This window comes from Bos taurus, chromosome 19, assembly GCF_002263795.3.
Source record: "Bos taurus isolate L1 Dominette 01449 registration number 42190680 breed Hereford chromosome 19, ARS-UCD2.0, whole genome shotgun sequence".
Taxonomy (NCBI): domain Eukaryota; kingdom Metazoa; phylum Chordata; class Mammalia; order Artiodactyla; family Bovidae; genus Bos; species Bos taurus.
In genome coordinates, this window is record NC_037346.1 from 27136953 (window position 1) to 27150812 (window position 13860).

The following is a 13860-nucleotide window of genomic DNA, read 5'->3' on the forward strand; positions in this document are numbered from 1 at the left end:
CTAAGTGGACTAGGTCCCATGTGACCTCTCCACCCCCATCCACCCCCAGTCCCCGGCCGTCCAGAGCACTCACCTGCGCTCCCCGGTGTGCCACACCTCATGTTTGGTTCGGTACTCAGCCAGTGCGAACACCTTCTCGCAGTAGCGGCAGGGGTACTTCCTCCGCCATGAGTGTACGTTGCTGTGCCGCTTTAGGCTGGACAGGGTCACGTAGGAACGCTCACAGGCCGCGCACACATAGAGCACGTGGCCACCCACCACCTTCACCACGTGCTCAGGACCACCTCGGAAGCCTACCGCTGGGGGCAGGGCTGAGGCGTCCACTCCTGCAGGGCCACTGGGGACAGAACCCCTGGCTCCCAGCCCTGCGGACCCCCGAGCGCTGGCCTCCCTCCGGCACTGGGCCTCATGGGTCTGTAGCCGCTTGGGATGGATGAAGCTTTTCCCACATCGGGGGCAGGGGAGGGGCCGCCGGGACAAGGCAGGCTGTGAGTCAGGGCCCTGGGCCTCAGCCCTGTCCCCCTCCCACTCCCCAGCTGGCCTAGGCCCAGGCCCAAAGCTGTCCTCCTCAGGCTGTGAGGTGGCCATGGGAACTGGAGCAGGAGGCACCCAGGCATCACCCCCCTCCCCCAGGCCCTGCAGGCGGGAGATGCCCAGACGCCGTCCCAGAGCACCGATCTCTGCCACAGCTGCCCCGTCCCCTCCACCACCAGGCAATGCCAGCCGGGCACTGTAGATGAAATTGAGGACATCAGAGAAGGCAGCTGCTGGGACCCCAGGCAGCTCCAGGACCCGAGGTGGGGATGAAGCTGAAGGTGAAGCTGGAGAGGGAGAGGAGGAGGAAGAGGAGGAGGAGGAGGAGGAAGAGGAAGAGGAGGAAGAGGAGGAGGAGGAGGCCGCTGTGGTGGTGGTGGGGTTGGGGGCTGAGCCCCCAGTGATGGGTGGGAGGGGCAGTGGAGCTGAAGCCAGCAGTGCCTCTCTGAAGAAGGGACTAGAAGCAGCCAGAACGCTGCGGTGAGCGGGGAACTTGGTATCTCCGGCTATGAGGGTGACGTCACAGAAGAGGCCGCGAAGCCGCTGTTCATTGAGCTGGCGCAGAACGGCGGGCGCATGGGATGGGTCTGTCACCTCTGCTGGGGGTGGCATGGCGCCAGCCTAGATGAAGAAGAGGCCAGGGGAGGGTCTCAGAGGCTGGGCGGAGGGCAGGGGGCTTTCAAGTCAGAGGCGAGCTGGGCGGGGGTTGGAGGCTGTTGGCCAGAGGCTGGTGGAAGGCTGACTGACTTCTGATCATGGAAGTTAGGGGTTAACCTTAGCCACCCCACGTCCGGCCAGTGTCAGACATCTGGGGCTGAAAGAGGCCAGGGATTCCTCAGGTCTTGATGAAGGTCAGGGGTCAAGACTTCCAAGTCACAGACTAACGGGGGGAGCAATGGACACCTCTCTCCCACTGGGAGGGGGTGGGAGCCCCCACAGCTGATGGCCATTTCCCAGGCCTCCTCAGCCTGGAGGATATGGCTGCTTTGCTCGCCTGCAGCCTCAGGCCCAGTCTCCCTCCCAGCAGACCTCTCACCCGTCTCACCTGAGAGCACAGCCAACATGGAGTGGAGCGGAAGTGGCTCAGCAAGTCCCTTCTGCCGTGCTTCTTCCCTCTGTGGAGAAACAGAAACTGTGTCCTTGGGAAGGGAACTGGGCAGGAGGCTGACCCAGGAGATGGGGAGTGGTGCCACATGCAGGGTCAGAGAGGCCTGGGCAGCTCTAGAGACCCTGACCCTCCTGGGAACCAATCAGGTTACTTGCTCAGTGGCCTCTAATCGGACCTAGGATGTCACAGATTATTGCAAAGCCTGTTCTGCTGGCCCCCAGAAGTACAGGAATAAGATAATTTTCATATTCCCAATTTGCCTCAAAACAATCCAGCAACATCAGTTCAATCCTGTAGGTCCAGGGAAGCCTGCTGATCAGTCTCAAGTCCCTTGAGCCTAATCTTTGGGACTCAAAAGGAAATCAAAGATTTGCATGTTGTCCTTTATTATAACAGTCTTATTTACATATCAAAATAGATTTGTTTGACCTTTTTCATTGGACCAAGCTGCTAGATATTCAAATTAGCAGAGGACTTCGTCACATAAATCTTAGAGAGGGTTTCTAGGTGCCAGGGGACCACTGAAGACCACCGTCTCGAGCACACGCGCCAGCTTGCTCCAATCTCTGGAAAGGCCACCAGACTGGAAGTGAGGAAGCTTGGGTCCCCCTCCTTACTCTGAGAGGTGGCGGCTTTGGGCCTTTGGCTTAAAAAAAAGTGGGGGTGGAACGGGGAACACAACCCCTACCTCACCTCTTGCTGGGAGTCTTATCCAAAAGGAATAGCAGGTAACCCAAATGTGAGCCATGGCAGTCACTGCCCACAAGGCAACTCACAGACTCAGCTTTGGGGGCTCAATTTTCAGTTGAAGATCTCAGTTCCAGAGCCATAGAGTAACTTAGCCAAAGACACACAGAGCTGGTCATGACAGGTGGGGCCTGTTCACAGAGCCAGGCCTGCTGATCTGAGGGCAGAGCTCTCAGCCCCTCTTGTCCACCCTCCACAAAGCCTGGGGGGCCTCCCCTTCCACACGCCCGGGGTCACACATGACCTCCAAGGTGTCCTGCGTCAGGAGTTTCTCATGCAATTCCCACCCCACCCCCCAAAAATGCTCTCTTCCTATTTATTACTCATACTGTCTGGACTAAGACGCCTTCTCTCTTCAGCCAAAAGGCGGCCCTCAGTCCTCTCCTGGAGGAGGAGGTAAACAGGGATGAGAATCCAAAGTTTCTCATAGCCCCGAGTGCCAGGCACACACCTAAGTCGAGTGCTACCCCATCAGTTGATGGACTGCAGGTGGGTCAGGAATCCAGGGGAAGGATTCCTGGGCTGGTGTTCACATCTGTTTGCAAAATGGGGAAAGAGAACAAGGTCTCTTCCTCCCTTTGGTGACAACCACCAGCCAACAGGGACCCCCAAGAGTCAGTGCTTCACTGGTATTACCTCATTTGCTCCTCATCACCACCCTAAAATGTAGCAGTTAGCTTCACTTTAAGTGACAGGCAGGGATTTCCCTGGTGGGGCAGTGGATGGGAATCCGCCTGCCAACACAGGGGACACAGGTTCAATCTCTGGTTTGGGAAGACCTCACATGCCAAGGAGCAATTAAGCCCAAACACCCTAGAGCCTGTGCTCTACAAGAGAAGCCACCGCAATGAGAAGCCTGTGCACCGTAAGGAAAAGTAGCCCCCGCTTGCCGCAACTAGAGATATATGAGATCAGTTAGTCGCAGGGCTGGGATCTGTTTGGCTCCAAAGCCTTCATTCTTGGTTATACCACATCAGGATGAAAGAGATGTTTATGGCTGTGATTCTGTGATATAATAAGAAATTAAGTTGACCCTCGAACAACACGGGTTTGAACGGCGTAGGTTCACTTCTATGTGGATTTTTTTTTCAATAGTAAATACTACAGTACTACAAGATCTGAGATTGGTTGAATCTGAGCACGCACAAGAACCTTGGATATGGACGGCTGACTGTAAGGCTATACTTAGATTTTCCACTGGGTAGAGTGTCCGTGCCCCTAACCCCTACATTGTTTAAGGGTCAGGTATAATATATTTGGTCCTGGTCTCCATTCTTTTTATTAAAAAATATATATATATTTGGCTTTGCTGGGTCTTAGTTGCGGCATTTGGAATCTTTTAGGTGCAGCTTGTGGGATCTAGTTCCCTGACCAGGGATCAAACCTGGGTCCCCTGCACTGAGAGTGTGAAATCTTAGTCACTGGACCGCCAGGAAGTCCCCTCTGTTCCCATTCTTGACACAGAGCTCCTAAAACTCGTGTAATTTCCCAAGTGATAGGAGCATTGTTGTTTAGTTGCTCAGTCGTATCTCTTTGTGGCCCCATGAACTGTAGCCCGCCAGGCCCCTCTGTTCATGGGGTTTTCCAGGCAAGAGTATTAGACTGCCATTTCCTTCTCCAGATGGGGGTGCTAGGGGCATTTATTCTAACATTCGACCTCAGTTCCTAACACCAAGCTCCTAAACTAAACCCCTTGGAATTTCCTGGGTGACAGGAGTGTCTCTTGTTCTAAAGAGGTGACTCTCCATGGAGTCCTGGATGGGGGCTGGTCACTGGAAAGGCCAGGCCATGATGAGAAGTTTGGAACTTTCAGCCCCAGCTCCCATTGCCTCTGGGGAGAGGAGAGGGCCTGGAGACTGATCGTGCCTATGTGATGAGGCCTTCATAAAAACCCCTCAACTATGGGGTTCAGAGAGCTTCCAGTTCCTAAACACATCTCCATGGTGAGAGGGTGGCACAGCCTAGCTTTGTGGAGACAGAAGCTCCTGCACTCAGGACTCATCCAGACCTCTTCATCTGGCTATTATCATATCCTTTATTATATGATAAACCAACAAACACAAGTATTTCCCTCAGTTCTATAAGCCATCCTAGCAAATTATCAAAGCTGAGGAGGCAGGTTGTGAGAAAGTCTGATTCTTGCTGGTCAGTCAGAAGTACAGGAGGTTTGGGGAATTCCCTGGTGGTCCAGTGGTTAGGACTCTGAGCTTCCACTGCAGCGGACATGAGTTCAATCCCTGGTCTGGAAACTAAGATCCCACACACAGCGTGGTGTGGCCAAAAAAAAGTTAATAAAAATTTTAAAAAGCTGTAAAAAAAAAAAAAGTACAGGAGGTCTGGGCTTACAAACTGCTATCTGAAGTGGGGGCAATCTTGTGGGACTGAGCCCTCAACCTGTGGAATCTGATGCTATCTCCAGGCAGATAATATCAGAATTGAATTGAATTTTAGGACACACAGCTAGTGTCAGAGAATTGGCCAGTGTGGGGGAAGAAACTCCACACGTTTGGTGTCAGAAGTGTTGTGAGTAGAGTGTATGGGATAACAGTTCTGTTTTTCTTGAAACAGAACCCACTAGGGCTCCCCACCAGCCCATCTAGGATCTTTGCAAAAATTAGAGGAAGGGGAAAAAATAGAGGAAAGGCCTCTTCAAGGTAGCAGCTCTGCACAGGTGAGCAAAGAAAAGGTTTGATTCCAGCTCCTACTCACCCTTTGGCCAGGCCTGGCCACTTGCACAACCAAATGGGCTTGGTTTCTACCCAGGCGTGGCTGTGTGCTGACTGCCAAGATATATGGACAAGGCCTGTCCAGGCTTTTTCAGAACCACAGCGGTCCAAGGCTGTCCTGGCCCTTGGAGATCACCTAGAACCATCAACGTCATGATACTTGGAGCTGCCGTTGAGATAAACATTGTGTCAAATCTGGCACTAAGCATTTTATCTGCATCATCTCATTTCAGCACTCAAAAGGACCACAGGGAGGCAGGGGCTAGTATCAACCCCATTGTACATATGAGGAAACGGAGGCTTTAAATACTCTAGATGCCACACTTGCAGGCAGAGAGAATGTAGTGGTGGGGTGACTTGTCCCTGGACTCTCTACTAACCAAACGGGGTCTGGATCTGGCTCTCCTGAGTTCAACTGCCCCACCACTGGCCGCTGCCCTGCCGGGGTTATACGAGGTGGAACAGACGACACTGGTTATGGGACCCTGGGCAAATTATTTCACCTCTCGGTATGTCGGTTTCCTTGTCTATAAGCTGGGGATAATGAAGTGAGCCCATTACGTAGAGCTGTAGAGAATAAACAAGCTGATGACCGGCTGTACCTAGAAGAGTGCTGGGCATGCAGCAGATGCTCAGGAAGTGCTAGCTCTTATTATCATCTTGGAACTCAGTCCCGGAAAATGGTGGGGGGAAGTGGTGAAGAAAAGGGGCAGAAATCAGGCTTCATGGTAGGTCTGATGGCTCTGTGGTTTTAGTTTTTTTATTTGTTTTTACCGTTTCTCTACTCTTAACTGGTTGTGTGATCTTAGAGGTGTGACTGAGGTGGGGATGTGAGCACCACCACCAGATACCTTCCACCTCCAGCTGTTCCCTGTGCCTGGAACATTCTCTCCTCAGGCAGCCTCACGCCTTGCTATCCCACCTCCTTTCAGCTTTGACTCAAAAGTCACCCCCAAGGCCCTCCCTGGCTGCCCTGTACCTCCCCAAGCTTCCTATCCCCCTTCCCTACTTTATTTTCCTTCTTGGCATTTACTAAGACTACTGCTCTTTCATCTCTAGAAGGCAAGCTCCAGGGGACGGATGGATTTTTGTCTGCTTTGTCCGCTGCTCCGTCCAGTACTTAGAACATTGCCTGATACATGGTAGGAGGATTCAAAACATTTTGGGTAAATGAATGAACCTGCTTTCTTAAAGCCCGCCTGGACTGTGCCCACCTTTAGGAAGGACACCATCCTCAGGCCAGGACTGAGTTGGCCAGGAGCTGGGGTGGCGAGTGTAACTTGACCGCTTCGGGGGCACTCGTGTTCTGCCTAATACACCTCCAGGGCTTTATTTTTGATTTATCTATGTTTTTTACTCCCAGGGCTTTACATGCATTGCCTCATTTAATGGTTTCCTCAGCCACTCCAAGTTGGCATTTACATTATCCCAGTTTTACATGTGAGGAAACTGAGGCTCAGAGAGGGATTTACCTTGCTCAAGGTCACACAGCTTGTGAACAGCAGGGTCAGAATTCACATCCAGGCCCATGTGAACCCAGATGCTGGGTCCTCCCCTCTGCCACACTACCATGTCCTGCCTTAAGGGGGCTAGGGCCAGCTAGCAGGCTGCCAGAACCATCACACACACACACACACACACACACACACAGGAGCTCATGTGCTAAAGGCTAACTGTGTCAAGTCTGACTCCTCCCTTGCCCTTGCTCCCCACGTCTAGCCGTCACTGAGTCTGGTCAGATCTGCGGCCTAGCTTGGGAATGGCTCTGGAAGCTTTCCCTCTACCCTACCTCTGGCCCCCAAACTAGCTCAAGGCCTTGTTAACAGTCTCATGGTTCAAGGCCAGGGCTTGCAGCTAGTCCCCTGCTTCCGGTCTTAGCACCTACCATCCAGGCTTCCTCTCACTGAGAATCAACAGCCCCGAAGCAGCTCAGGCATTGTCACTCCTGGGCTCTGAACCCCTCTCTAGCCTCCACTCCATAATAAAGCTCAAATTCAGCAGCTGGGCATTCAAGTGTCCAGTCCCCATCTTCCTCTCTCCTCTTGCCTGGAGTGAATCTCCCCTCCAGTTTCTGGTGTGCTCTCCAGCCTCAGCACTCCCACACCTCCAGGCTTCTGCCTATGCTGGTTCTCCTGCCAGAAATAAAAACTTTGCCCAGCCTCTTCTCCAAATACCTCCAAAATGTTGAAATTGACCTCAAATGCCACCTCTGTCTTGGTCCTCCCTGACTCTCAGAACAAGGACAATCTCTCCTTCACCCACTTCATCAACATTTTGTGCCCGTGTGGCCAGTACCCAGCAGCAGATGCTAAGTTCTCCCTCCCAGGCAGGGACTCCCTGAATCACTGTTGAAACATACCAGTCTTCTGAAATGAATTATTGCAGGTGTTAAGTTCTGCAGAAATTGGGCAGAAGTTTGTGTATGTATGTGGAGGGGGATGCATGGAGAAGCCCACCACAAGCAGCAGGGGACAGCATATAAGAGCCCAGGATCTGGAGTCAGATTGCCTGGGTTCAAATCCAGCTTTACCTCTTATTAGCTAAAAGGCTTTGCGCATATGACTTCTCTGGACCTCGGCTGTCTCATCTGAGAAAGGGAAGTAATTAGAACTCCCACTTTCATCCAGCATTGGAAAAACTAAATGAGTGATCATATGTAAAAGCATTAAGAACAGTGCCTAGTACACAGTAAGTGTTCAATAGGTGTTTCCTGCTGTTATTATTAACCAAGCCCCAAGAAGGGGCTCAGTGCTGGCAGAGGGCTGACAGTGGCTGGCATGGGCATAGTCCCCAAAGTGTAGCTACTTTCCAGGTATGCTTCCCAATGTGCTACGTACCTACAGCCCTGTTGGAAGACGGACAGGGAAGGTGATTAGCCCCATTTTACAGATGAGGAACTGAGGGTCACTTAGGGAAAGTGCTGGCGAGGAAGTGGTAGGGCCTGAACTCCTCTGTTCTCATCTAGGCCTCCTTCCCCTCCACCAGGCCATGGTGCACCTGTTGTGCAGGCCTGACACAGCAGCCAGCACGCCCCCGGGCAGGGGGCCTAGCCATAGCGTCCACCCAGCCCCCACACACATGCCCCCTCCAAGCCAGGCCAGGCCAGACCACAGGGTGTGCACACTTGGAACAAACAGACACACATACACACGCCCCTACAGAAGGGCCAGGGCCCCAAAGGTGAGGAAAACCTGTTCTGAGGAATCTGCCTAGCGAGCAAATTCCGTTTCCAGACCCTTCCACAGTCGCAGGAGTGGCCTAATGTGCGTCACAGAAGAGATGGAAAAGCAGAGATACCAGCAAGGGGGACAGAGAGAGGGTGAAGCAGGAGGAGGAGACTGAAAACTTCGTGTTTCTTTTTTCCATTTCAGTGACAAGAGTCACACCCGGCCTTTACGTAAACATGGCCAAGGAGCCACTCTGTCCAAACTGAGTTTCCTTGCAGCCGCCAGGCCTCTCCTCCTGGTGACCCTGACACGCTGGGCGGGCCGGCAAGGGGCAAGCACGCAGACCCTGCACGGACTAGCCGGGCCACCCGACAACACCCAGGCCTCCCGCCTGCTGCCCTTGCTCTGCCCCATATTTATCTCCCCGCCTTCTTCATAACACATACCCAGAGCGGCCCCACACAGCCACTTCAACACGCAGGAGCAGGCACGCACACACAGCTCGCGGTTGATCTCCAGAGTCTGAGGCCCACATTGCCCTTGTCACGCCACCTCCCTCCCCACAACTGTTTTCTGACCAGCTTGCCTCCCGGCCCAACAGCACGAAAGGCTCCCACAAACAACGTCACAAAAGAATCCCGTAGGGAATGTTGCAAACACACAACCTTCCCCTCGCTCGGCTGCCCATGATCCCATAAACACAACCTGCACATTCCACCCAGAACCCCAGACACCAGTACCAGCTGCCCCACGGGTACCTGAGACACACCCTGGGGGTTCTCATTTCCCACGGGGCCTGCAGGACCCGAGTTCTAGATATGCACCCCCCCCTTCCATGCCACCCGATCGTCACACGGACCCACAAACCCATCCAGTAGGCCATCTTCGCCAAGACTGGACCACACCTCAGCAGGGCCGCAGAAACCGGACCGGACCCAACGCCTTCTGACTCAAGGGTACACAACTGCCCCCTCCAACTGAGCACACACACCCAGCACTTGGGTGCCCTCCACAGCACTTACCCGTCACCAGCTCTGCAGAAAACAACAGTTCACAAATAGTTCATGTGTGCAGGACCAGACACATATGTGCAAGAAAACACACCCCGATATGAAACATACCTAAAACCCCACACCTAACAAACTCCGCAGGTATTGTGCGCAGCTTCAAATGCGGACCTGTCACCCAGAGCCACAGGGCCACATCTTGTCATTCTGCCTCCCAACACTGGATACCCTTCCATCTGGCTTTGTGTCCCCATGGCCTGGGAGGGCCCTGCTGGACCCCTGGCTACCAGACCAGCAAACAGTGGTGATCAGGAGAGGTTTACCTTGCCCCACAACACAGCAGGAGACACACAAGCTCCAGGACTCGCAGCCACAACCCTGCCCCGACGGCGCAGCGGCTCCCCGGCCCCTGTTCGCCCTGCGCACCCCGCACACCCCAACTCTGGGGCGCTCGGCGGCCCACCCCTCCCCCCTTCTGCCTGGCTCCTACGCCATCGCCCTCCCAGCAGCTTGCAGCGCCGGCCCGGGCTCACACCAGCCCCACCCCACCCCCAACCTGCCCCACGGGGGGAGGGGGACACCGGGCTGCAGAATTAACCCTTCAAGTGAGGAGTGAGCGCGGCCCTTTCCACGGCCCCAGGCGATCGCACCCCCCGCCTCCCACCCCGACCGCCGCCGAGTCGGACGCCGTACCCGGGCCCCCTTAGTCGCCCCCCAGCGCCCTGCGCGCCTGGAGGCGGGGCCAGACTCAGCCCCCGACCCCTGAGCCCCCAGGTCAACCCCAAAGGGGAGCGGTCGCGGCTCGGGGCGCGGCCCGGGCCCCCGCGGTACCGGGCAGCGGGGAGGGGGCCCGGCTGTTGGCTCCGGTCCGCCCTGGCCCTGCCCGGTTCGCCCTGGGGCCCACCTGACTGCGATGGCGCCGTGTCCGCCAGGCCCGGCTCATCACCGTGGCCGCCCCCGGCCGCTCCGGTTTCGCCCGCCTCCAGCTCCGGCTCCAGCTCCGGCCCCGGCCCCCCCCAGCGCCCGGCCCCGGCCCGTCCCCGCCGCCGCCGCCGCCGCCGCTGACATCATCGGCTCCCCCCGCCCCGGTCCTACCCCCACCCCCACCCCCGGAAACAGTACCCCCCCAGCGCCGCCGCCGCTGCTGCTGAGAGGAGGCCGGCGCAGCGCAGCCGGCACAGACACCAGGCTCCTGGCTCGGGCTTGGGGCGCCAGCACGCCCGACGGCCTGCGCCCGGTCGATCCTGGGAAGGGACCGGGGCCACGCAAGGCCGCCGGACTAGTGGGCACCAAACCGGTATGCGGGACTGACTATACTGTGGGAAGGGGCTTACCCTCCCCTCCCGCCCCCCTGCGGCGCTTCACTCAGTGGTGCACACAGCCTAGAACATGCACACCCTCTCCGCAGGCACACAACGTGGCAGGCTCACAATCAGGCCCAGTGGGACCCGCAGACCCAGCTCAACATACTCACAGGGACAGCCCTGGAAAAACACCCACACCCGCTCCCTCTCCAGAAATGCCCAGGGACCCCCGCCAGACCTACAGAACAGGTACACCTAAATGACTACCAGTGCAGACAAACACACCCGCTTGCTATTTTGTTCCCAGAGACTGAAACACCACATCCATGTACTCTGTAAATGCAGGGGCCTTGGTGTGGACCTCCTGGGGACAGCACCAACAACCCCAGGTGGAAGCACAGGGAGGAGAAACACATTCCTGAAACTCCAGAGGGACAGTCCCGAAGACTCCTCCCTGCTGTTCAAAAATTCCAAACTCAGGAGACAGGAGCTGACCCTCAGAGGTGCTGTCCATAAAAGCTTTCTGAAACAGGGCAAGACAAATTAACTAAAAACCAAAGACGTCTCATCACAGACATGGTTGAAAAGAGGAAAAAAGGAACCAGACAGACTTTAGAGTCACAGAGAAATAAAGCAGAATTGGAAACAAGAAAATTGGCCCACTCCCACCTGATGGAGGTTCCAGGGAAGAACCTCCACCCCCACCTCAGGAAGGTTCTAGGGAAGAACCCCTCCAACCAGGTCACAATGGCTGGAGCTCTGAAGGGCCCAGGGTCCCTGAGTCAGGAGGAGAGGAGGAAGTCCAAGGAAAGATGGTGAGTGTTGGGGGCAGGGGAACAGAGCCCCCCTTCCCTGTAGCTCCTGGCTGCTTCCTTTCCCCTCTTTCCCTGAGACTGCATAGCTTTCCTAGATGCCCACAAGTGAAATTCATCACGGTGTTCCTAGATGTCCCTGGAACCCGTGACATCACACAGACACACAGCACCTGAGGCTGCCTCCCCTTCCTCAAACTGACAGAGCATCCCTGGGTCCTCTTTTTCTCCAACCAGGAACAACTTACCCCGAGAAACACGATGCTCCAGGACTGCTCACTCCCCGCTTCCTGCTTTAGTGACTCAAGGCCCACACTGTACCACCTCATCCATCTTTTAGGCCCTGACTAGTTCCCAAGAGTTCCTCAGCAAGACAGCCTACCCCTCTACTGTCCCACAGGGTCCCAGAGCTCAGCCTGGCATGTGCCCTGCCCCATGTCCCCTGGGCTATGGCTGCCCTAATGCCCGAGCTCCTTTCTCCCTAACAGGCTGGCAGTCACCCCTACTTCAACCTGCCTGACTTCACGCAGCCATCACCGCCCTCCACTCCGCCCAGTCTCTCATCGCACCAGCGCTGCCGGCCCTCTGATGCCACCAAGGGCCTGCTCGTGGCCCTGCTGGGTGGGGGCCTACCTGCTGGCTTCGTGGGCCCCTTCTCCCGTATGGCTTACCAGGCTTCCCACTTTCCCTCGCTGGAGCTGCTCATCTGTCGATGCCTCTTCCACCTCCCCATTGCCCTGCTACTTAAACTTCGTGGTGACCCCCTCTTAGGACCTCCCGATGTCCGGGGCCGGGCCTGCCTTCATGCCCTGCTCAACGTCCTCAGCATCGGATGTGCCTACAGTGCAGTTCAGGTGGTGCCTGCCGGCAACGCTGCCACCGTCCGCAAAGGTTCTTCCACTGTCTGCTCTGCTCTCCTCGCCCTCTGCCTCGAGAGCCAGCGTCTCAGCGGCTATGACTGGTGTGGCTTGTTGGGCAGCACTCTGGGACTCATCATCATTGTGGGACCTGGACTAGGGACCCTGCAGGAGGGGACCACGGGCCTCTACACTGCCCTAGGCTATGTGCTTGCTTTCCTAGGTGGCCTGGCACTGTCACTGGGGCTCCTGGTATATCGCTCCCTGGACTTTCCCTCCTGCCTACCAACAGTGGCCTTCCTGTTTGGTTTGGTGGGGCTGGTGGGCTCTGTGCCAGGCCTCTTTATGCTGCAGACCCCCGTGCTGCCCAAGGATCCTCTGAGTTGGAGCTGTGTGGGGGCAGTGGGGATCCTTGCCCTGGTCTCCTTTGTGTGTGTGAGTTATGCGGTCACTAAGGCCCACCCCGCCCTGGTGTGTGCCGTCCTGCACTCTGAGGTGGTGGTGGCCTTGATGCTGCAGTACTATGTGCTCTATGAGACCGTGGCACCTTCTGACATCATGGGGGCAGGGGTCGTTCTGGGCAGCATTGCCATTATCACTGCCCAGAACCTCAGCTGTGAGAGGGAAGGGCAGGTGGAGGAGTGAGATCCAACTTGAGAGCCTGGGGGTGGGGGGGCTGGGTAAATAGAAGGAAAAACTGGAATACAAACATGGGAGAACAAGTGACTAGGAAAGAACTGGTGTGGGAGAGGGATATCCCTTCGAGTCAAGGATGACTTGGGGACTTGGTGGAGAGGGACTGCTGAGAAGTCTTGGAATAAGCCTGGAGACCAACATATTTGTAGTCTAGGCTGGGGCTTGAAGGGAGGTCTGAGGAGCAGGTCCAAGGAAGGGGCTGAGGCAGGCAGGCCATGAACCACGGAGAGGATTTTTCCCTGGGCAGCAGAGAGAAGAGATTTGGGGCTGGAGTGCTTGGGGCTTTCAGGCAAACGGAGCAAGCAGCTGCGCTGGGGGAAGGGAGTGTGCTTTTCTTTCCCTGAGCGATGGTTTCCCTTCCTCGTGGTTATGCCTCCCCACCTTGGGGTGGTGACGTGATACTGACATCAAACAAGAATCACTCTGAATGTGGCTGTGCAGTTGGTGTCATCTCTGCTTTGGAAGGACAGTGGAAGTCCTACTCCCCCCTTTTCCCCGGCTTGGAGAATCCCCTGGGATCCCCGCACCCTCCGCCCCATCTTATTTTTGAAATGTTCTAGAAGGGGGAGGATTTCCTAATGTTCAGATGCCTTGACCCCTAGTCCCTCAGGACTTCTGTGTCCCGCCCAATGGTTAATCTGCTTTTCTTGGATTGTCGCGGTCCCGTGATCTCTCCCGGACGGCGGTGGCCAACGTCCTTCCGGAGCAAACCCCTGAGCTGAGGCCTCTGAGCGGCTCAGGTCGGGGACCCAGAACCAGAACTCCATACAGCGCCCCACTAGAGGCCAGGAGATGCCCACCCGTCCCAGGAGGCCGCTCGACAGCTATCGGCTACTTCCGGACCAGCAATCGGCCTCGCCATCTTGATCTGTTCTTGCATATTCAGAGCGTACTGCATATTC

At 55.9% G+C, this 13860-nt stretch overlaps 2 protein-coding genes across 5 annotated transcripts in view; one reads left to right on the forward strand and one right to left on the reverse strand.

The window, feature by feature from the left end:
- Positions 1 to 12142, reverse strand: part of ZBTB4 (zinc finger and BTB domain containing 4) — a 17314-nt gene extending 5172 nt beyond the window's left edge. The window contains exons 1-3 of one of the 4 annotated variants that reach the window (XM_059878216.1): positions 12077 to 12142; positions 1580 to 1649; positions 74 to 1155 (exon numbers count right to left, since the gene is read on the reverse strand). In XM_059878216.1, the coding sequence (XP_059734199.1) occupies positions 74 to 1146 (1073 nt within the window). In that variant the 5' untranslated portion in view covers positions 1147 to 1155; positions 1580 to 1649; positions 12077 to 12142. Of the gene's footprint in view, positions 1 to 73; positions 1156 to 1579; positions 1650 to 9612; positions 10303 to 12076 lie in introns of those variants that run through there. The other 3 variants (XM_005220241.5, XM_005220243.5, NM_001206898.2) reach the window with 3 other exon arrangements.
- SLC35G6 (solute carrier family 35 member G6) lies at positions 11342 to 13373 on the forward strand. Its single transcript, NM_001101095.2, has 2 exons — positions 11342 to 11408; positions 11894 to 13373. The coding sequence occupies exons 1-2, from the start codon at positions 11406 to 11408 to the stop codon at positions 12905 to 12907; spliced, it is 1017 nt and encodes a 338-aa protein (NP_001094565.2). The 5' UTR covers positions 11342 to 11405; the 3' UTR covers positions 12908 to 13373.
- Positions 13374 to 13860: the final 487 nt, after the last annotated feature.